This window comes from Astatotilapia calliptera, chromosome 14 (genome assembly GCF_900246225.1).
Source record: "Astatotilapia calliptera chromosome 14, fAstCal1.2, whole genome shotgun sequence".
NCBI classification, from domain to species: domain Eukaryota; kingdom Metazoa; phylum Chordata; class Actinopteri; order Cichliformes; family Cichlidae; genus Astatotilapia; species Astatotilapia calliptera.
The window spans coordinates 15,007,458-15,031,550 of NC_039315.1; the positions used below are offsets into that span (position 1 = coordinate 15,007,458).

General features: G+C 38.7%; 2 protein-coding genes and 1 pseudogene across 4 annotated transcripts; all 3 read left to right on the forward strand.

Annotated features, from left to right (window-relative positions):
• The first annotated feature begins 5,546 nt into the window (after positions 1-5,546).
• On the forward strand, positions 5,547-8,551 carry LOC113036280 (P2Y purinoceptor 12-like). Its single transcript, XM_026192506.1, has 3 exons — positions 5,547-5,735; positions 6,051-6,307; positions 6,768-8,551. The coding sequence occupies exons 2-3, from the start codon at positions 6,056-6,058 to the stop codon at positions 7,611-7,613; spliced, it is 1,098 nt and encodes a 365-aa protein (XP_026048291.1). The 5' UTR covers positions 5,547-5,735; positions 6,051-6,055; the 3' UTR covers positions 7,614-8,551.
• Positions 8,552-9,952: 1,401 nt separating this feature from the next.
• LOC113036645 (P2Y purinoceptor 13-like) lies at positions 9,953-11,051 on the forward strand (annotated as a pseudogene).
• Positions 11,052-17,859: 6,808 nt separating this feature from the next.
• LOC113036196 (P2Y purinoceptor 13-like) lies at positions 17,860-21,028 on the forward strand. Of its 3 annotated transcripts, XM_026192356.1 has the most exons (5): positions 17,860-18,099; positions 18,400-18,421; positions 19,024-19,227; positions 19,344-19,733; positions 20,077-21,028. In XM_026192356.1, the coding sequence occupies exons 3-5, from the start codon at positions 19,042-19,044 to the stop codon at positions 20,569-20,571; spliced, it is 1,071 nt and encodes a 356-aa protein (XP_026048141.1). In that variant the 5' UTR covers positions 17,860-18,099; positions 18,400-18,421; positions 19,024-19,041; the 3' UTR covers positions 20,572-21,028. The 3 variants fall into 3 exon arrangements, with proteins under 3 accessions (XP_026048141.1, XP_026048142.1, XP_026048140.1); XM_026192357.1 differs by lacking the exon at positions 18,400-18,421; XM_026192355.1 differs by lacking the exons at positions 17,860-18,099; positions 18,400-18,421 and having other exon boundaries at positions 18,428-19,227.
• Positions 21,029-24,093: the final 3,065 nt, after the last annotated feature.

The window sequence follows — 24,093 nt, forward strand, 5'->3', positions numbered from 1 at the left end:
CGAGCACAGTTACAATCATGTTGCATTTACTCTAAGATATATAGTTACAGTGTCATTACATATGTATTCAAAATCTGGAAAAACTTTTGTTCAGCACTTCTGTTGGTGCATCAGTCCTCATTTATAAGCAGTCATACGGAGAACAACACTTCCACTAAATTGTGACAAATGGATGGATTTGTGGAAAAATCTGTTGCGCAAGCCAAGTAGTGTTTCTGGGTCATTCAGTGATGCAAATGCCAGACCTCAGACATGAACAGTGATTTGTAGCAATGCAGAGACAAATGCTGTTGCTAGGAAAACATCATAGGAGCAACAAACTGGAGCCTGACATGGAATGAACTACATCATTCACCGGTACAAACTCGGAGCCAGTTGGATCCACTGATGGTCTTGTATTCATGCCATTTCAATGCAGACAGTCAGCACACCTGTACTGGACACATGGGGATAATGAGAAATGAAGAATGTGCTTAAGTTAGCAGTATGACTCTGAGACCATTTCATAAGAGTTTTATCATAAATATGTAATGGCAGCAAATATTGTTTCATCCTTGATAAAAGCTATATATGCTGTAGCTCACTATTTTTAGCTAGACCAGTCTACCTCTATATGATCTCTATATGATCTGTGTCAAGTTGGTCAAGGTGGATAACCATATGGAAGGCAGACCCACGGGAAACTACACAGAGCAGCACACAAGTAGGAGTGGTAGCTAAGAAAAACCTTACACTGTCAAAACAAACTGTAGCCCACACATTTCAACTTTGTGGAGAGAGACCAATTTGAAAGCCAGCCAAAGAAAATGCATACATATACACATGCGCACATAAAGGCAAAAGACTGTGTCAAACAGACCACAAGCAAGGACCACCCCCACTGTTTTTCTTTCTCTCGCGCTGTAGTAAGAAGTTTTTGTCTAACGTCTTTAAACCTGTCATCATGACAAAGTGATCAAACATACAGTAAACTGTTAGCAAAGGTCAGAGGTCAAAGTTCAGCGTCAACTTGCCTGTGCATCAACCAGGCAAGGGGAGCATCTTCACACAGCTTTAAGACCTCGTTGTTAAAAGTTTGATATTTTCCTGAAAACAAGACTTTCTTCCATTCTGTCCAACTCCATTCAAAGTTACCACAACCTCACAGGTCTTAAGCTTTTGCCTAAAGCAGTTTTTCTCTATCTGCTCTCAAGTTTTTACCACAGGGTGAAAAGAGTAGTTTGACGCTGCTGGTATGTTAGCAGTGTTTAAGTTTGTGGTTGATCGGAAGACTATGCGAGTGAACAGAGGGGGATAGTGTTGCAAAAAGCTCAAGTCTTGTGTTATGCTTTGTGTTATGCTTTTTCCTCTATTTTAGGTTTTGTTTTCAAATATTTAACTTTTGTAATTATCTATTAATTACTTGATATATTTGAAGACGTGAAATAGTGTCTGTTCAATGGAATTGAATGAATAGTCACTTGAAGCAAACCTCTGATAAAATTCTACAAAGTTTATAAGAAACTGTCAGTTGATCACAACCTACATGCTAAAGACACAAAAGTCGCCATGATCTGTCATATCTGCAGGTGTAGGTGCATGCCAGGTAGAGTTCTGGACCCAAAAATGCTGGACTGAACTAAAAATTGCAGCTTTAATGCTGGAAAAACAGGCCACCCAAAAATAAAAGGCAAAGGACAAACTAAACAGGCACAAAACATAAAATAAACTGATTCACTGACAGGAAGGAAAACAGGTGGACAGAACAAACACCTGCTATGCATGAGAACATGACAGCGAACATAGACAAGGGAAACACAGACAATATGTACACAAAGAGGATAACGAGGGAAGCAGTCACAGGCGGGAGCACAACTGACACTAATCTGAGTGATGTGACAGGGGAAACAAAACTGAACATAATACACAGGAAGCAGGAGATTATCAAAATAAAACAGGAAGTACAACCACTGAGACTAAGACACGTGGGTTTGACATGGGACCGGAGAGAACAGAAGGACGTGGGTACATGACTGCGAAGGCTGAAAGACACCGATATGAGACTAGGAAGACTGAGCTCCAGAGACACAAAAACAGACTAGAACATAAACCAAAGCAAACACAAAAACTGGGTTGAGTACCTGGGACCATGTGGCTGTGTTCGGTGGGGATTTTCTCCTCAAGGCTGAGGGGTTTGCTGAATGAGGATTTGAGGCAAAATAATTTGGATTCTGTTTATAGTTTATGCATCTGAAACTGTCCAATAAACATTTTTCAGACATAGTTTTGACCAATATTCGGAGACAGTGAAGTTAAGTTAACCAAAACTGGAAATACTGCAAAGTCTAGTTGTTCTTAATTGTGGTGTGTTTTTGCATAACTGCCATTTTTGGTCTGCATCTTTAACATGTGATTTTGCCCATACAGTTCCCATACAAGGTTACAAAAATGACCTTTCTTGGAAGTAAGCTGTGATTCTTTTAAATAAAACTCTGCAGTGGGTAGTGCTGACTAACTTATGTCAGACCTGAGTTCTAAATTTTACATTTTATATCTATGAAAACCAAAGCCGAAAAAAGTGGGGAAACCAAAGAGACAGACAGATTAGTGTTAAACTGAAAAGAAGCATATGTAGATCCTGGGTCCAATCCAGGAGAACGCATGCTTGATTCAGTCCTGATCAAACCCAGATGTGACGAGAACATAGCTGCAGAAAACATGACTGGATAGAAATATGGCGGATTGGAAAAATGACCTTACATATAATATTTTAGTTTATAGAGAGTTTAGAAAGTTTTATTTGACTCCACATGACTAATAGATGTAGGCAAAACAAATTTAGAAAAGCATTTCTAGGAACTGAATACTGCTGATAATGCCAGTCTTATTCCAGACACAGGAAGTTGCAGCATTGTCATGCTAGCTTCTGGCATTCAGGAAAATGAAGGGCAGAAGGCATCAGAGTAATGTGCTAAACAGAGAAGTAAATATGGGCCTTTATAGCCAGTGCTCATCAGCAAATCATTCATGAAATTATAAAACACACCTTTCTAAATATCGAGCACAATATTCTGAAACTGTAACTGGACTGAACATCATTACTTGTGCTTATTATTTTTTAAATACTAATATTTACAGCTTAGGTTTTAGTGAGTAATTTTCTTATTTACTGTGTTTTTAAGGTACAGAAAATGTTTCTTTTAAAAATGTTGTTGAGCATGTGACATATAATTAAGATTATTAAACTTAGAACCCTTTAAAGTCTTCAAAACCCTTCATGAAAACAAATGCAGGTCACAAAACAGTATGGCAAGGCGGAGATGAGAATGGTTTGTTCTGGGGCGGATTATTGCCATCAAAATGGTAGTTTTGCCCAGATTTTTGTACATCTTTCAGTCAATCCCAGTGTGCATTCCCCAGTCATATTTTAAAAAGCTGGAATCTATTGTATCCTCCTTTGTTTGGTCGGGTAAGGTTCCTAGAATTTCCAAAAAGCATCTTGTTAAACATAAGACTTGTGGTGGCCTTGGACTCCCAAATTTTAGATTATATTATATGGCTGCACACTTAAATATTTTTTCATTTTGGCGAAGGTGTACTCCAGGTGCTGATTTGGAAGGACAACCTTCATGGTTGATGATGGAACACCTGTCTTGTAGACAAACTTGTCTTCCAGCCCTGCTTAATAGCCCGATAAAAGTGAAGAATATGGCAGAAATCCTGTGATTCAAAATTCAGTTAAGGTCTGGAACCAACTATTGGGCACAGTAAAGGCTCCTAAAATGTATTTGGATTCTCCAATATGTAACAATCATGCCTTCAGGCCCGGGCTGGAGGACATCACGTTTGTGACATGGCAGGGAAGAGGGATTTGTTCTCTCAAAGATATTTACATTGATGGACATTTTCCATCTTTTCAGCAATTGAGGGTGAAATTTAATCTTCCTAATTCACATTTTTTCAGATTTTTACAGTTCAGACATTTCATCAAGGCATCTATTCCACAATACAATTTGATTCCTCGAAACTCAGTGCTTGACAGCTTCATGTCAGTTGAGCCCTATACTAGAGGTGCTGTGTCTCGCTTTTACAGGGCCTTACTAGATATATACAGTCCTTCATCTAATACTTTTAGGGAGCAGTGGCAGGAAGTCCCATGTACCAGTCATTAGCCTGATGGATAAACTTAAGTGAAATATACTCTGTCTTAACATTCATGTATGCTGTATTACCACCTTGTTGACTTGCTGTCCACCTTCTATTGTGTTCTTTTGAAGGTGATTGTTGTATACTGCTCAATTATAAAATCAATAAAAATATATTGAAAAAAAGAAGAATGGTTTGTTCTACTATTTATTTATTTACTTATTTGTTTATTTATTAAAAGGGTCGTGATGTTTGTTTGTTTGTTTGTTTGTTTGTTTGTTTGTTTGTTTGTTTGTTTGTTTGTTTGTTTGTTTGTTTGTTTGTTTGTTTGTTTGTTTGTTTGTTTGTTTGTTTGTTTGTTTGTTGTTTTCTAAAAGGCATTTGGACCAGACTTAAAATATCTCATCACAGATGGCTAGTGTTTCTTCAGGCTCTGACTCCAGAAGAGGGAAGTTAGAAGGTGAGCCTCTCTAAATGGACACGTTTATTTCACATCATGGAACACGGTTATAACCGTTGCAATCAAAATGACATGGGAAGGCACTGAGTTCAAATTCTGAATGGAGCTCTGAGCGGTGGAAAAGTTTTACATCAGTGAAGCAGCTGCCAAAAACCCCTTGATATTGTTTCACAATGGAAGAAAAGGTATTACTGCCATATGCCTCCCAGCCGTTCTTTTTTGTTGTTCTTTTTTATTTTTTCCTGTGTGTGTGTGTGTGTGTGTGTGTGTGTGTGTGTGTGTGTGTGTGTGTGTGTGTGAGAGAGAGAGAGAGAGAGAGAGAGAGAGAGAGATTTTCCATTATCAAAATCTAAGCAACGCAAGATATTTTCAATGTTTGCTGAAAAACTGTAAACATGCTATATCATATTTAGGTGGAAGCTTGCGAGCTAACTCCCTGCTAACTTCTAACTCCGTTAAATGCCATAATTGTTACACCTGGTAGAGCAGCCACACTGATCATTTTATTACATACGAAAGAATTTAGACAGTTTTTCAACTCTCAGTGATCAAGCAGTGATCATTTGACTTATGGACCTGCAGCGGAGTTTGGGCCCAGACACAGCTAAAGACCGGATAGTTTTATAGAGAAATGTAAATAGCTATTAATATGTGTTGGTTATAATACAATGTGTTATTTGTCCCCTGACTGCAAAGACTTGGGAGAACAATTTAATAAAAATAAAAATTACTGCCTGAAAAAATGCCTATACAAAGTAGAAGCAGTGAAAGTTACAAAATAGTTGTAATTTAAATTAAAGGAAGCTAAAAAAAAAGGGGGGGGGGGGGGGGGGGGAAGCTGATTCACTTGTATTATAGTTTTAAAAAATGGATTTATATTCAATTTAATGAATGTTTGTGTCTGATTACATAACTCTGGAAATGACACATGACAGGAAAGTGAAAGAAGAAGGCAACAAGGATAACTTCCTGACCTATACATCACTAGCAACTCACGCCCTGTTTTTCAAAACTTTGAAACTAGGAGGACCAGACAGTCTATATCTGGTAAGAATTGGAAGTATTAAAGAGCGAGGGACCATTAAACCCAAAAGACACCACGCTGGGACTTGATGTGGATTCACTGACAGAACGCAGGAGAACTTGTCAGGTGAAAAACAGAACCTTACAGCCTATTTTTAATAAAGGTGTTTAATTTAATGTTTAGCAAATTTTGAAATAATTCTGTAGCAGTCTTTGCTAAAATATACAAAAAACAGGTGTTAAAAATTGTGCTGGTGTATTGCACAGTGTTTGTTTTCATGAACATTGTGCAAAATGGCATCAGCAAAACAACGCTGTTTATTTCTGATGTTTTTAGCCACTTCCTCCATACAGCATGTGGCTACACAAAGATTCACTTTTTCATGATTAAGATTCTTGAGCAACTTAAAGAAAAACAACTTCCTCTCCCATTTTTTTTCAGGCAACATGGAGAGAAATACAGCTTTCCCCCTGTTCGCTGGCAATCACAGCCACGCCAACAGCACTTGCTCCCGTGACAATGTTTTGAAGAATGTGGTTTTTCCCATTCTCTACTCCTTTCTTTTCCTGGTGGGAATGTCACTCAATGGTATGGCAGTGTGGATATTTCTTCGCATCCCCTCGCAGTCTCACTTCATCATATACTTGAAGAATATTGTGGTTGCAGATGTCATCATGACCTTCACATTCCCTTTCAAGGTTTGCCACGCTTGCATTAGCAAATCTAAATGGGTTAAGGATTCATTGATGGTTAATTATAAAATTATTGGTATTTCATAGGTTATTTGTAAGTATTTTAATGTTTTTTCTCATCGTTTTAAGTTCTAAGAAATGATTATGAGCCTGAGTTGTAAATATAATTAAGCAAACAAATTTGCTGTTGGTAAGTCAGAATCATGAGTTCTGAACTACAAAGAAATCAAGCAAGAAGTGATTAGTTTTAAATTGTAAGCCCCTAATGAATAAACATCTATTAACTCTAAAGATCAGATTTTTAATAAGAGAGTTTCCTGTGAGAGAAAATTAAAAGACAGACAATTTATGAACCATAAATTTCAGGGTAATCCAATGAAAATAGGTTCCATCAAACTTAGAGATAGAATTTGTGGTTTGAATGTGGAATAGGTGTTTGACAGCACAAATGTTTGTGTTTCTGCAGGTGTTGTCAGACTCCAACATGGCGTCCATTGGCCTACGGATATTTGTGTGTCGAGTTTCCTCCGTGCTTTTCTACCTCAGCATGTATATCAGCATCCTCTTCTTTGGCCTGATCAGCATTGATCGCTGCAGAAAGACCCTTAACCCATTTAAGGGCACTAATTCAACTCGGCTGAAACATCGAAAACTCCTTTCGGGGGCCATCTGGACTTTCCTCGTAATTCTCTGTCTTCCCAATGTAATCCTAACAAGTAAAACCCCGACTTCTCGATATTTCCAGTGCAGCAAACTGAAGACAGAGGGGGGGCTACGTTGGCATGAGATAGTAAATCATGTCTGTCAAGTGATTTTCTGGGGCAACCTGTTAACTGTGATAGTTTGCTACACTCTAATCACCAACGAGCTGTACCGTTCCTACTCTCGCACAAAGTCTCACAGCACCGGAGGCTCGATATCTCAAGCTGCAAGTCGGGGAACAGTTAGAAAGCCTCACAAGGCCAAAAGAAAAATGAATGCAAATGTGTTCCTGGTTCTGGCAGTGTTCTTTGTGTGCTTTGTGCCATTCCACTTTGCCCGAGTGCCATACACAATAAGCCAGACCCGAGCCAAAAGCTTTGACTGCAAACTCAAGCTCTTCTTCTTTCAGCTGAAGGAAAGTACACTTTTCCTCTCATCCCTGAATTCTGTCCTGGATCCTCTCATCTACTTCTTTCTCTGTAAGTCCTTCAGGACCACTCTGTTTAATACCCTGCACCTACGTCCTGGTACTTGTAGCTGGCTAACAGGAAGAGGATCAGATACCGACATGTGCAGCTCCCCTCAGGGAAACTCCACTGCTAGTACATAAAATCACTGGACCTGAGAAAGACATGAAGGCATTTATGATGACGTATAGTAAAAAAGTCAACTAAATCCAAATTCAACTGTATGACATGCTGCAAGGGACAGATATAGTGATCTAAAGCCTGTCACTGGCTGTAGAAGAGTAAGCCACGGCCCATATTTGTCTTTATTACCAACTCATAATATTACAAAAATACTAATAGCATTAAACCATATATTTGATTTTACACAGTCTTTGAAAACAATGTGAATCAGCATTACCACAATGAGAAGCTGAAACGAATCAACACATGTTCGCAGTGTTGCCGATGTTTGCTTTTCTAGTCTTCTTCTCTCTCACTTTTTCTTACTTCTTCTTTCTACTTCTGTTGAAGTTGGACATAACATTTTGGGGATTTTTTTTTATTCTCACACTGTCAACAAAAGAAGAATTGAGAAGCAGTCATAATACTAACTTTAAGACTTCCAGAGAATATCTTACTGTGAAACTATAGCAAAAATCTGTATAATGAACCCTAAGTATTATATGCAATCGCCTTTTAATATACTGTGATGTCTTTATGCTGCACGGGGGTGCTTGCTGCTTGCATTAGCACTGAGTGAGATTTAAGGATAAGTAAACCATAGAGCAGATTATGCAGTCTTGTTATTATTGCTATTCTGAAGCATTAAATGAATTACAACGAAACTAAAGTTGGAATGGACATATCAGGAATCTCCAAAAACAAGCGCTGCTTTCTGTCATAACTGCATAGCAAAAAGATAGTTGTTTAAAAGGTTTGCAGAAACACATTATGAAACAAAAATAAAGGAAGTCAAGTGTTGATTACAGCTTTTCTGTGGCTTTTTCTCACACAGGCTACTATTCAACCCTGCATCGCTCTTTTGTAATTATTGTAGGACTGTCTACTTCTATAAAAATCTATTTAATTATTCACATTTCAAAACAATACCCAACTCAATTTTTTAAAAAAAGTCCAAAAGAGATAATACACATTAGTAATAAATGCTTGTAATAAAACAACCTCGATTTCCATCTTCATAAATCACTTCCCTCTGGCCTGAAAACACAAGGCCTACCAATATGTGTCATTTGAATCTGCTCACAGATTTGCATCTCTCTGGTTGAAAAGGCACATAGACACTTTCAATTCATTTTTTACTGCATTAATCTTTCATGTTGTGCAGTTTGGAGTTAAGGACTTGACCATTCCTTGTGGTGAGTGGCTTAACCCTATTTTCACTATTAGCTGAAGCTAAATATATATGTAGGACTGGTTAACATCAGAGTGATAAATCGTTCGTATGCTTAAATGTTGTTTGTTTAAAAAGAGCATAAGGTCTCTTTATGACTTAACAGTGCATTTGTATAGCTTCAGTTTTGTTTACCTGTGTCCCTGCGTGTCTCTGACTGAGAAAAACAATCAGGTCTGCTCACTCACACAGGACACGCGTCGGCTCTTCATGAATTCAAGCTGAAACATATTTACTGACATACATGTGTAACTCACTGAGAACAGAATCATGTTATTGCCATCACCAGGAACCAAACTGTCAGTAAGTACTTGACATGTTAAGGAACCTATGAAGCAAATGGTTTGTATTAGGCTGAAAGGGAAGCGCCTCAGTACACTTCACGAGATAAAGTAAGGTTGTGACTCAATGCATCTATAGGTGCTTGCATGTGTTATGTACTGCATTCAGTGAGGCAAAAATAAAACCTTCAGTGGCAAAACAGCCATCATTCAGGATGCATTCAAATAGTGTGGGGTAGCATTCAAAAACAAATCCAAGTAACAAATGTCTTCTAAACTATAAAAAATGTAAATCATGTCGAAGTGGGCAAAGTGGAAAAATTTACACTGCTACAAGTAATCTCGTTCCAGCTCATTTCACGCCCCATTCTCCACGTCAGACATGTCGGCCTTTGTGTGTTGTCATATCGCACATGAAATATCGCACTCTTGCATGATTCGCAGCTTATTTGTGTTTGCTTGTTGCACATACTGTAAATGCAGGCGTAGGTCCCCTCTCATGTCCAGTACTGCCATTCACTTAGCATGCACCTGGTGCATCGCATTAGTAATATTATAAGCTCTGAACTTAAAGAGACGCTGTGAGCATATGTCTGCTGCTACTTGCGTCTGTACAATTCATCTTTCAAATCATTGCGAGACAAGCCAATAACCTCTGGAGGGAAACTTCACAGATTTGGGGAAAAGAAACATACATCTTCCTGTAGACAGCAATGTACTGCAAGTGTATGGAACTCCTCAGCCAAAAAACATCCAGGCTAGACTAGACTGGATTTCGACCAAACTAGAAAGCACTATGAGAGCAACTATGCACACAGTAACTACAGTTAGTCTGCACATCTGCAGTGTAATGAGGCCTTAGTGGGAGAGAAAGGTTGGTTTTGCCAAAAAAAAAAAACAGACAAATGCTTAGTTTGATTTTGACCCCTATGTATTTTTTACCAGATATTGACGATGTCAAACAGCACAGAACACCTCTCCTCTGACTGTCGCTCTCCCAGCCTGGTGGCCTTCCACATAGTTCTCTTATATCTTTTATTCTTCATGTTTCCTATTGCATTATTACTTAATGGAATAGCAGGTTGGGTGTCTTTACATCTAGACTCCACTTCTACCTTCATAGTGTATCTGAAGAATCTGGTGGCTGCTGACCTTCTCATTACACTCATGATCCCACTAAAGGCAGCCAGCATGCTTCCGGGTGCAACAGTTGAGTTTAGGGCTTTCATCTGCCATTATGCTGGCGTCTCTTTCTACTGCTCTTCGTACACAAACATTGTATTAATGGGTCTCATCAGTTTGGACCACTTCTTCAAAATTGTTCGACTACGTGGAAAAGTCCTGGGGCAAAATATGAAGTTCAGTGTAATAATGTCCACCTTGGTTTGGATTCTGTTGTTTGGTGGTACTGCTATTCCAAATATCTTTCTCACCGACCAGGTTCCTGCTACTCAAACTGATGATTTATGTACGTCTTTGAAACCCCCAGCTGGCAAAAACTTCCATAAATATGTGGTTTTATTTATGGAGATTCTTTTCTGGTGTGTCAACATACTGATTGTGTTTTGCTATATCTGCATTACCATGAAAGTGTTGCAGTCCTTCAGAAACTCTGGGAGCAATAACAGACGGGGAAAGAAGAAAACCAAGCTGCAAGTCTTCTTGATCCTTCTTATTTTTTGGGTGTGCTTTGTGCCACTCCACATAATATTCCTATGACACAAAATGAATTCTCTGACACTGATGTCTGCACTCCAACATGGTTAAAGATAGTCAGTGAATTAGCCACCTGGATGTCTGCTATCAGTGCCTGCCTAGACCCTCTTCTCTACATCTTCCTGTGCAAGGAGTACAGAGGAAAAACTAGTGGAGATGAAGAAAAGTATCTGTGCTGGTGTTCATTCTAGTGACAAAAATGTGATGTCACAGTAAACAAAGTGGGACAAAGGCTATTTTCTGTATTTGTGAACCTTTAAAAACTGAGATATAAGTATTTGATCTTTGGTAAAAAAAAAAATAAAAAAAAATTGGGTGAGTGTTTTATGGTAAATTTATTAAAATCTGACTTACTCAGAAAACAAAACCATAGCACGCACTTTTGATCTTTAAAGTTTGTATTGTACCACCCTCTAGTGCCCCGATAAGGATCAGCATCTATTGAGAGTGAAGGTCCCCCAACAGAAATAAGACAATGCATAGATAGATTAATAAATGTTATGTTGCTTGCAAAATAAGTACAATGCACTGTAAATTTACAGTTCTATTCTAGCTAATCAAAGACTCAGCAAATCTCAATTTGCCTTTTGTTTTAATCAAAGCTGTGTGTTTTTTATACATACATGTGCTGGTTATTCTACATATGTATATAAATATACAGTTCAGATTATTTCGGGACCACTTAAATCACAGACTGGAGCTTTAACAATGAAATATTCAAGTTGAAAATCTTCACTTAGATTAATTTTGAAATTTGTTGAGAACCAAAATCATCAACTCTGGATTCTAAGGGCTGGGTTCAAAATCACACACACACACACACACACACACACACACACACACACACACACACACACACACACACACAATTCAAATTTTTAAAAAAAAATGTTTTACTTACATAAACACGTAAATTCAGTTTCTTATTTTCCCGATATATATAACAATAACAATATATGTTTTTATAAGTTTTTTATAGTTTTCTAAAATATTTGTGTCTTCTTTTTTTGTGACAGCTGGACTAATTAATGTGTTAAGCAATGTACATCTTCTTTGAATGGGTGAATATGTGGATGCTTAGACAGATGGATAGATAGATGTAGTTTATCATTCATTTCAGTGTTTTAACTCAATTATCATCTGTTGCTTTGTTTTTCACACACCATAGAAAGATAACTCGGCTTTATATAAATGCATTTTTGCCGCACAAAAGAATGTAATTGTGTCTTTTATTATAAGAGCTAAACTGCTACTGCTAAGCGCTAACCACAAGAATTCTCATAAATCTTTTTTCAAGATATAATAAGATTACTGTTAAAGTGCACTATTGAGTTGTCAGAATGTAATTCATGTAATTCTTTTGTTAGAGTTAATTTCTTATTTAGAGACTTTTATAGCCTGTGTAATTTTTTTCAAAATCTTTAATCGTTCTCTAAGGAATAAATGTGTATATGCAACTGTGTCCTCTTTGTTCTTCAGCACAAGTCCGCTCTCAGCACGATGAACTTTCTTGACAGCTGTTGCATTTCCTTTTGTTTAAGAAGACAACAAACTTGGCTGTAGGGCTTTTGTGTTTGCTTTAACATCTGATATCATGCTTTGGTCACTTGCTACATGATTGTCAATTTATTTCTTGAACTAACTAGTGCAATAAACAACCCATCGATGCAAATGCAATCAGTCTATTAAAAACACTGTAATAATATTTTTTCAGAAGAACGCTTATTTCCTACATCGGCAATAAAAGTCAAAACTATGATGAGTGGAGAGTAACTTTGAGGATGACGAGTTACATAAAACACGGGAGTTAGAGGTCTTTTCTATACACACCCATAAATGCTTCAATCTAAAAGCGAGGCAGATGTAGTGATGTGTGAAGTCTATATGCAGGCACTAAAAATCATGGGTCACCCTGACTACACTGGTTCACCCCATTGAATTTCAGGTCTAATCACAGTTTACACTGCGAGCTGGATTTATGGCATCTGTTTTGTTTCTCGGCAGAGAGCAATAAGCTGTTATTGTTTTTGCATGTGCTCTGATAAATTACCAGACTCACAGCTGAATTTGTTTGCCATGAAAATCAACAGTATTTCTTAAGCGCCTGCCATGTCAGTGCATTGTCAAGCATTATCTTGTGCCTTAGAAGAACCACTCAAGTCATCAACTGTAAGTAATTCTCAAGATGTGCTCTTATCTTTATTTAAGACTATAGTGTTCACTTTGGTAGCATAATCAGGGGTGACAAAAATAACCTCTCAACTAATTACTTCTCAAGAGCAGTGTAATAACACTGAATTTAGTCTACAGTTGTACACTGAAAGGATTTTTCTGTTCTAGTTTAGAATAATTCATTAAATATGTCCTGCATAGCAAAGTTAAACAGAGACTTTTCTGTAAGAAATATATATGTTTCTAAACCAACAAACATATTTAACCATTTAAACAATGTATAGAGTATTTCTTGGATTAGTCGTGTTTCTATCAAATCTCCTTTGTAAAGGCTATAAAGAGAATGAATTATCCTGCCAGGATAAGGATGCATATAATCTGTAGCATTTGGATTATAATGTATTTACTTTTTGATTAGCTTTCATAACTGGGAATTCAGAACAGTAATTAACACTGAATACAGTTATTGAAGGACGTCATTTATTTGTAATGGAAAATTGAAAATAAAATACTGGTAATAAATAAATGTATTTAAAACAACATAATAATACACCACTGCTTTTGCCCTGTTTAGCCTGCAGCTTGGACTAAGATAAGCAAGAGATAATGGATGTCACGTGGGATGCAGCCTTTCAGAGTAATCAGAGTGAGTAAAGAACTCAAAATATCAAAGTAATTAAAAAAAAGTCATGAATTGTTGAACATTAAAGTGGACTTGACACTTTACATGTATTAAGGCTAATTTACACCATGGAACCCTGCTCTAAAGACTGTCACTGTGTCACTGTAACAGAATCACTGGGTTGGTTTGTTGATTGGTTGCAGGTAATAGACTTGAATTAGTTTATGTTAGCTAACAGTAACAAAGCCAACAAGTGAGTGGAAAAAAAGAAAACTAAAATTGGAAAGCAGTCTATGCAGGGCTGTAATAAGGAATTTTAAAAAACCTGCAAAAAAAACAAAACAAAAAAGGATGCGCTGTTTACTTTAACTCTGTGTCTTTTAAGCAGTAATTTGTTTTTAGTTGCTGTCTAGCTGCACTGAAATGCAAAAATCTGTCTGTTAAACATGATGTTAGAGTTTGTAGAGCACTTTACAAATGAGGACCCTGTGGAGGAGATCCTGTTTGAGTCAGGTGCACCGAAGTCAGAAACTTGATTTTTCCTGTCATTTTTCCTATCCACTGGTGTACTAAGCACGGCAATACCCTGATGTTCACAACATTCGATCAGTGCTGTTTTATGCAATAACATTTTGTGGAATCTCAAACACATCCAAACAGTTTACAACATATCAGGTTACTACATTCACCACAAATAACCCTATAAGTTTCTTACCAAAGCATGATCAGGAATCCTAACATAAAAAAGTCCAAATCTAATTGAAAGAGAGGATTGTTTCCCTGCGGACACGCTGGTGGATATAAGGATTCCCAATTTTGCTTTGGTAAATGGCCTGTATTTGTATAGCGCTTTACTAGTCCCTAAGGGCCCCAAAGCGCTTTACACAACCAGTCATCCACCCATTCACACACTGGTGATGGCAAGCTACATTGTAGCCACAGCCACCCTGGGGCGCACTGACAGAGGCGAGGCTGCCGGACACTGGCGCCACCGGGCCCTCTGACCACCACCAGTAGGCAACGGGTGAAGTGTCTTGCCCAAGGACACAACGACCGAGACTGTCCAAGCCGGGGCTCGAACCGGCAACCTTCCGATTACAAGGCGAACTCCCAATTGGATCCTGTGCAGTAAATCAGCTGTTCCTAGGACTGCGCTCTTCTGGACAGAGATCTCCGATGTTGTTCCTGGGATCTGCTGGAGCCACTCGCCTAGCTTGGGAGTTTGGGGAACTGACTGCTCCGATTACCCCTGGGACCACTGTTACCTTCACCCTCACATCTTCTCAAGCTCTTCTCTGATCCCTTGGTGCTTCTTCAGCTTCTCGTTTCCCTTTTTCCTGATGTTGCTGTTATTTGGTACACTACGTCGATCACTACGGCTGTCTTCTGCTTCCTGTCTACCACTATCATGTCTGGTTGGTTAGCCACCACTATTTAGTCTGTCTGTATCTGGCAGTCCCACAGAATCTTAGCTCGGTCATTCTCCACCGCCCTAGGCGCGTCTCCTATTTTGACCTTGAGGTTTCCAGGCCATACTCGGCACAGATGCTTCTGTATACTAAGCCAGCTGAAACACCAAACTGAATGTCAGACTCCAGCTTGGCTCTCATCAACACAATCCTCATTTATAAATGCTCTACAAACCATAACATCATGGTTAACCGGTGGATTTTCCCATTTTAGTGCAGCTAGCTAGCAATGAAAAAACAATTAATGCTCAAGAGACAGACAGTGAAAGTGGACTTTTATATATAAATATAAAACTTATTGCTGCAGTCAAGGGCAGCATAAATTTGACCTCCTTACACTGCATATCAGTTCCAGTTTCCTTGTTTTTCACTCAGTTATTGGACCTGTCACTAGTTAACTTACATAAACCTATTTAAGTGTCTTAGCAGCAACTAAACAACTAACTAACCAGTGATGTCACTTTCTGTACTGGCACAAACTGGCACTAAACACATCCTGAAAGCTTTCACTTTAAGCACTTAAATCCAACTACACAGACAGTTTTAAATCTATAACAGTTTTTTTGTTCAGTAGCAATGATACATGTAGTGTTTCATGTCCATTCAAGTTGAATGCATTCAAGGAACAATCTGTTTAAAATTCATACGTTACTAAACAGAGTATATAGGGATTTTCTTTTCTGGAACTATGGCCGTTTAAAACATGTTTTCCTTCTCTAGGTGGAGCGATGCCAACTGAGACAGCTCAAAATGATTCAAAGTGCCAGAGTTTCACTTACAACCCAAATGTTATCCCAGCCCTCTACTATCTGATGTTCCCTTTAGCCTTGTTGCTGAATGGTGTAGCAGCCTGGGTGTCCCTACACCTTAAGTCCACCACCACCTTTGTGGTGTATTTGAAAAATCTGATTGCTGCTGACACTTTAATAACCTTGATTGTCCCATTCAAAATTGCATCTGACTTGTCGGGTGCATCACAAATTATATTCAAACTGTCATGTCGTTATTTCAGCGTCGTTATGTACAGTCTAATGTACATATGTATTGGTTTGTTGGGTTTAATCAGTGTAGACCGTTTCTTCAAAATCATGACACCCCACGTAAACTTTGGCCAGAATGTGACATTTAGCAAAGTGATAGCAGGCTTAGTCTGGATAACAATATTTGGAGTCTCAGGTTTACCAAATATAATTTTAACTAATAAATCACCCAACTCGACACAGGTCATTACTTGTATGCAAATGAAAGGAACAGAAGGAGTTGTATATCATACAAAAACAGTGATTTTTGTCAATATTTTCTTCTGGATTGTCAGTTTGGTCATTGTGGTTTGCTACATCTGCATCACAAACAAAGTCATTGAGTCATTTCGAAACTCCGGCAGCAATAACAACCATGGAAAGCAGAAAATCAAACTACGTGTTTTTCTTGTTATTATTGTCTTTTTTGTGGCGTTTGGACCATATCACATAGTCAGGATCCCATACACGTTTCAGCAAGTCAACTATGCCAGTAATTCCTGCTTGTTTGAACTGAGCAAATTTGCCAAAGATGCCAGCCTTTGGCTTGCCACCACAAACACATGCATAGATCCACTTCTCTATGTCTTTCTGTGCAGAGAGTTCAAAGAGAAACTGGTATCTTTGATGGCAGATGTTGCCATCTCACTTAAATTGGCTTCAGCACCAGACAAACCAGACACCACTTTGCAACAGACTAAATTCTGATAGATCTTACGAAATAGTATCCCCGATTAGATCGGCTCAGATGTTATTGCTGTATTGAACTTAATTATTCCTGTATTTATTAACATTTAATTGCATTATTTACTCTTTTAAATCGTGTAAAATTGTCCTTTTAGTACTAAATGTACCACATGAAGAGTTTGAAAAACTGTAACATGAAACGCAACAGAGTGAAGTGGTATTTTCATGCATATTTTATGTAAAGGTAGCACTTTAATCAGAAGGCGAATGGAGACAACGCAATTATCATGCAAATCATCTGTCTTTCATGTAGATGTTTTGTAATGACTGTGGTTAAAGTAAATAAGGTTCATGGCAATAAAGAGTTTGTCTAAAATACATTTTTGTATGATGTTAAGCATGTATGCAACAAGTTTATGTCCTACTGCATTGCTTACTAATTATTAATCTGCTAAAATATATGTCTGTATATTCCATCTGATCTCACTGAGCTTTTACTTATATATTTTTCTTTGTGTGTGCCAAACTGACTGTTGGCTCATGGAATTATATTGTGTTTATCTGTCATGATATGTATCTACATGTGTGATGTGTGTTAAGCAACAACATCATTTGGAGACTTGTAATAGAAACATTTCTCAACTTGCTTTTGCAGCTGTCATAATTCTTGGTTCAAATCCAAACAAAATCCCACAGGAAGTTATTTTTGCAATGTTCTCAGAATGTCCTATTTTTAACAAGAAAGTGAGAGTGGAAGGGGATGGTCAATCAGTCAGTTGTTGTTGTAATTTGATACTATTTACAGAAAATACACGCTATTTCAAACAGGGGCAATTTATAATAATATCATTTACTTCCCAATTTTTTTTACATTAATGCATCATGGTAGAGCTTGCTTGCTTTCAAGTGAAGTCAGTCAGAGCAATGTGCAAGCTTTGCATGTTACTGTTGCCCACTAAAACCACAGCTGGTGGAGACTTTTTGAAACAAGGCGTAAGTATTGAACATTAGTTGCGAGGTGGAGCGAAGAGCTGTAGGGTGCAAGAGGTCTGCAAATAAGTCTGTGGCTGTGGTGTTCGCCTCTTAACAGCTACTAAGTCTGACGCAAGCTAGCGGAGGCAGAGGGACTGGCACGGAGTAGAGCAAGCCTCTCAGCAGACAATTGGAACAGGAAGCAAGGAAGGAAAGGGTCTTTCACCCGGAGGAAGACTGGCAAACTCATTGGGATTGTGACAAGACAGCCACACATTAGCTCCAGGGACCACCCATTGTAAGAGCATCAAACACACACACACAAAAACACTTAAAAAGAGAGAGTCAGAAGGGGAGGAAATACCAAGAAAGACATAAAGATTCAAGACTCAAGCCAGAACCAGTATTCCTGGACTGATTAAAGAACTAAAATAACAGCAGGAGGTTTTCAGTTTTATTTATTTTTTTATTTTCCTTCATTATTTCCTGTGGCTAAGAGGAAAAAAGAGGAATTTGATATTTCACTTCTTCCTTTTTATGAAACATTGTATTTTCCGTTGCATTTTGTCATTATTCTTCTCATGCCCCACCTAAACAGACGATAAAGACACAAAAAGAAGGTAAGACTCAATTACTGGCTTGTCATGTACATCTTGCAGATAAATTACTTTGTGAAACTGGGCACAAATACTTAATTTGCCTAACAATGTAACTTGCAGAAAATCTAATTAACATTTGAGTGCACACTAAACCAGACAAAGGTTTGAAAGCAGTGTGTATTAGTTGCCATAGTCCATGTGTATAACCTCAGTGCTATTCTTCAGAGCAAAAAGAAGAGAGGACATAGGGAATATAGAATGAACAGAAGCTCAGACTGTGCATTTAAAGTATATATTAAGTCTGTATCTACATGACTACAACAAACAAAGTATTGGTATTTTTAAGTAGAGGGTAGGAAGCAGCTGTAACATTCAAAATGATCTGATAATTCCTGTTGTCAATTTTTTTGTAACTCTTGTCATATAAATGAATAAACATCTGTCATATAAGTAATTATAATAATAAAGTACTTCAGCTACATTTTCTTAGGGACTTTTGAGAGATAGACACAATAATGCTATAATTATCTCATATTAATTGTAGAAACAGCATATTACAGTGTTTTTATCATTTCTTATGATGTCTCTGTCATCTTTTTTTCACTCTCTCATCCTGTCAAAAGCCAACTAAGGATCACAGTATGAACAACACCCTGTCCAACACCACCTCCTTCAAGTGTGTTCGGGATACCAGCATAACAGCTGTGGTTTTCCCCTGCCTATACAGTGTCCTCTTCATAGTTGCTCTGATACTAAACTCCCTCGCTGCATGGATCTTCTTCAGTATCCGAAGCACTTCAACATTTCTGGTCTTCCTAAAAAATGTGGTAAGACACCAAGGCTTTTGCTTTGTAGGTTTACTCTCCGCTGCAAAGTAAGGAAACAACAACAACAAAAAAAAAACAGCATTACAATAACAAGGTTAAAATTTGCTCAACAACAGGTGGTGGCTGACTTGCTCATGACTCTGACCATCCCTCTGAAAATCTTAACGGATGCAGGTGTGGGTTCCTGGCAGCTACGCGCCTTCCACTGCAGATACTCTGCGGTGCTCTTCTACATCACCATGTACATCAGCATCCTCTTGCTGGGTCTCATTAGCTTGGACCGTTACCTGAAGATTGTCAGGCCCTTTGGGAAGTGTGCCCTTCAGCGGGTCCGTGTTGGTCAGATACTAAGTGCAGCTGTTTGGGTGGTAATGCTATCATTAGCGTTACCCAACGTTATTCTAAGTGACAAGCCGCCACGGCCGTCTGGAAACAGACTGAAGTGCACATCCATGAAGAGCCCGGCTGGCTTGCTGTGGCATGAAGGTTTCAACTACTTCTGTCAGGTAGCTATGAATTAAGGAAACACTTTGAAATTTAAGTAAACATTCATATTCAACCTCCTTCCATAAAATTTCAGAACCAGCTGTTCTCCTTTAAATGTATCCCACAGATGACACTGCTGTCAGCTTTTTAATGTTACTCATAAGCATGTGTGTAAGCAAATTTCGCACAATAGAGAAGTGTTGCTATTAATATATCTGAACTACACAATCAGCTAATTTAAACAGAATACACGATGTCCTTCTGCAGTTATTAGAATCTTACTGCTACTGCTGACCTAAATTAATTGGAGAAAAGCTGTGAGGTGCTCCTCTGATTTCCCCTTTTCTTGTTTTGTTTTTCTAGGTTATTTTTTGGGGGACGCTTGCTTTGATGGTAGTCTGCTACACATTCATCAGCAAGAAGGTTTATGAGTCATACAAAGCCTCAAAGAGTAGATCTCGGGGTGCCAGTCGCAAAACCAAAGCGAAAGTCTTCGTTGTAGTGGGTGTGTTTTTCATCTGCTTTGCACCATTTCACTTCGTCCGGGTTCCCTATACCCTCACCCAAACACGGAGCGCAACAAGTGACTGCAAGGCTCAGAATGCCGTCTACTTTGCCAAGGAAACCACCCTGTGGCTTTCAGCAACAAATGTATGCCTAGACCCGCTTATCTACGTGTTTCTATGCAAGGTGTTCAGGAGAAGACTGACTGCTGCACTCTGTATTAAGTCTCTCCAAAAAGGTTTTGACTCAGCCACATCAACGCAACTTGAGATCTCACAGATAGCCTACAGTAAAAGGCTGTCACACAACGGCACGTCAGAAGCCAGTGAACAGTGCACTCTGGGACACAATTAATAACACCCTGGAAGAATGTTTATTTTGTATATAGTAATTCCTCCTAATAAGACGGTTGTAAAAAAACAAACAAAAAAAACCATGTAAAAACGAATGCAAGTTTATAAGAAACTGATGAGTAGACAATGTGTCAAAGAAGGAAAGCCAAAAAGTCTCTGTGAGCTACGACTACTGCTTTTCATACAGTACTAACCAAGTTTCTTTGTTTTTTGCTAAGTCATCCATCACATTTCCTTGCTTGCACTTGCTGTCATTTACACTTCCTCTTTTCTAATCTTACATAAACTGCACTTTCCCTTTGCAAAAACTTTGACGTGGTGAAGATCTTGACAGCACAAGGATTAATAACAAGGGACTGAATAATCATTGAAAAGAAGAATAATAGACTTTAACACACTCTGCTTCCAGTAATTAAAATGTTACTATCAGTTTAATAAAAATTATATTTTTCATGCTGCAGTTGCACAGTGTTCACTTTTATGTACTTTTCTGAGGCTAACAAAGCTCACACAAGCATCATTGGTGGGTAAGCTAAAAAGCAAGCCAAAACATATACAACAATAGCTACATACAAATAGATGAGGTTTGAAGTTAAGTTTAGGGGGGCTACCATGAGTCGTAAATATGTCTTGAACTAGCGTTAGTCATGAAATTGAATTTGTGTATTCTTTATGTTGGCTTCTGAACACAGACGATTCAAGTATGAGAGATCGTGAATAAGAGATCATGATCTTGACAAAATGTTGTGTCTGCATCAGGTGATAAAGTGCGCTGTTTGCTAATCAGAAGGTCAGTGGTATGGTCCTTATCTTTAGTCTGCTTAAACTGAATTGAAAGTGAATTTTTTTTTTTTCTTTTTTTTTTGCCTGTCCCGTTTGGCTCTTTTGCCATCAGAATTGTTGTCTAAAGGCAAAGAAAGATGCCCAACGGATTTACTTTACCAAATTGACCATCCCAGCCTTGCCGTAATGGTCCATTTGATTCACCTTTTATTGTTTATTTTATTTTCACTTACTGAATACGGGACAGACTTGACTGGGGGAAAGAAGGGGAGAAAGAAAGAGGGAAAGAGAAACAAGCTGAGAAGAGGGACGGGGGAGAAGGGCAAAAACCAAAAACCAACAGAACGGGCAGAGAAAAAAAATGCATATATCGATCACCTGGGTCACCTGCTGAGAAAGAAAAAAGAAAGCAAGCAGAAGAGAACAAGAGTAATAGAATAAACAACATCACAATGATATATGGGAATATGACAGTAAATACTAAATGTTAAACATTATTGTGCAGCACATAAGATCAACAGAACACAGTGTGCTTTGAGGTAGGAGCCAAAAAGGGTGTAGTTTGTGGGTGTGATCACCCGTGTGTACACCTGTGAGCATGGACGCGCTTGTTTTTTGTTTTTTTAAAAGGTTCCTTCATGTAATGATCTGCTAGAGGGTGTGGGGGGGCCACAGCCCCGTCCTCCAGGGCGTGAAGCAGGTGTGGAGGAGATCAAAACTCCAGACATCCAGAGGCCCCCAGAACACAAGAGACCAAGGAAGACCAACAGAGGGGCAGCTGCGCCACTGTCCCGGAAAGAGCTGAGGAGAGTCCCAGATGAGGGCTCACTCAGCAGCCGCGGAGCAGAAGCCAGGGGGGGTTGCAGTGACGCGCCCGTGAGCTCCGCCGGCAGCCAGCTGCACCTGAGTGACCGAGCCCCAGGCCGAGAGGCCGGGGGCACCCCACCTCCGAAGTGGCCCGAGCGAGCCCCAGGCTCCAGGCCCCGATAAGCGGCCGCCAAGGAGTGAGCTGGTGTGTACCTGGACGCCCATCCCCAAACACAAAGAACCACCAACGCACCGATGTCTGAGGGGGTCCGCCACTGGCAGGGGAATATTGAAAGTGAATATTAAAAATGAAATAAAACCAAACATAATGGCAAATATAAAATTGAAATATCTGTTTTGGGAAACGTAAATACTGGTGTTAGTCAGTCTTTCACATCTGGTACTTAAAGAAAAGATGCCAATTAAATAGAAAGAAAAGGTCAGTGCATTATGAAAGCTTGACAGGAATATGGTTGAGAAACACAGACCTTCAAATAACTTTTCATGGTGTTTAATTATTTGAATTATTTGTTTGTTTGTTTTTTGCTTGCACACTTTACACTAAATGATAGATGACAATATTTACCTATCTAATATCAGTGTTATTTCATATTTGGGACATTTTTTGAAAAAAACAATGAAGGTAAAAAAAAGAACAATGAACAACACCCTGTCCAACATGAGGACAGAAACGCAGACACATAGCGCATTGCAGGAGATCAGCTATTTGATAACAACCACTGCAACCCAACTAGAACAACGCCCAGCAATGCTGCAAGAATTTCCAAGTATAGTATACTGCCTTTCACAATGCTGCAGCAGCTTCTGATGAATTTTCAAATTGAACAAGGGATGGGAAAAAGAATACAGATCTGGAATTAATGGACTTTTCCCCACACTACCACACCCCGAAGATGGGCTTCTGGACATTCACAAACTGGTTCGGCAGAATTAATGTCACTTCCCACCTGATTTATAATCCAGTCTGCATGTGGGTTTGATTAATATAATAATGAAATATGATCTTTCTCCACCCCACCCACTGTCGGTTACGATAGAGGCTGATATTTGGGCAGGAAATTAATGAGCTACTGAGTGGGGAGAGTAGCAACTGCAGCCGGGGGAAGGACCATTCATCACCTTCAGATTAAATCCTCTGACAGATGATAGTAGTGAATTATGAGAAATACTAAATTACATTCATGGAAATTAAATAAACCCCCCAAAGATAATGTTACCTACCCATTTCCACAGAAACAGAATTCTATGACTAGGGATCTATAACATGAGGTAGGGACTGACATTTACTTGCATGGTTGTGTAGCTCACATGTCAGCAAAACCAGTAATGTCAAGGTCTGCACTGACAGACCGTGTGAAGGCTGAAATGTGGACCCAAAAGCAGACATGTGGAAACAAAACTTGATTTCAACTAAACATGAAACACGAAACATGAAACATCTAGTACCTGAGCTAGACGAACAGACGACAAACAAAGGGAAACTCACACAATATATACACAGAGAGGTGACAACAGCTGGGATGAATGGACATGATGACACAGGGGGAGTAAAACTAAACACACTGAACACAGGATGAGAGACTGTCAAAATAAAAAAGGAAGCAGGAAAAATATGGAGCTGAGCGCGAACACACTTGTCAAGTAATGTTTTCATGTTAGAGCTGCCAACAGTTTTAAAACACTCACTGTGATTTTAGGAAGTTTATTAGACAATTAAATATGTTAGGATGATATATTTATATTGCACGGATACATTTGGTTACAATAAAGTAAAAAAAAATCTGAAAAAATATATACATAGAATCAGAATCAATTGAAGTATCTCGGGGTCTTGATCACGAGCGAGGGGAGGAGAGGAGAGCAGGAGATCGCCAGACAGATTGGCGCTGTGGTGCTGCAATGAGAGAGCTGA

Excerpts from the sequence above, each read along its gene's own strand:
- LOC113036280 (XM_026192506.1), top strand. The coding sequence starts at position 6,056 with ATGGAGAGAAATACAGCTTTCCCCCTGTTCGCTGGCAATCACAGCCAC. Across the intron at positions 6,308-6,767 it reads CCTTCACATTCCCTTTCAAG|GTGTTGTCAGACTCCAACAT; the intron begins GTTTGCCACGCT and ends GTGTTTCTGCAG.
- LOC113036196 (XM_026192356.1), top strand. The coding sequence starts at position 19,042 with ATGAACAACACCCTGTCCAACACCACCTCCTTCAAGTGTGTTCGGGAT. Across the intron at positions 19,228-19,343 it reads TGGTCTTCCTAAAAAATGTG|GTGGTGGCTGACTTGCTCAT; the intron begins GTAAGACACCAA and ends GCTCAACAACAG. Across the intron at positions 19,734-20,076 it reads GTTTCAACTACTTCTGTCAG|GTTATTTTTTGGGGGACGCT; the intron begins GTAGCTATGAAT and ends TTGTTTTTCTAG.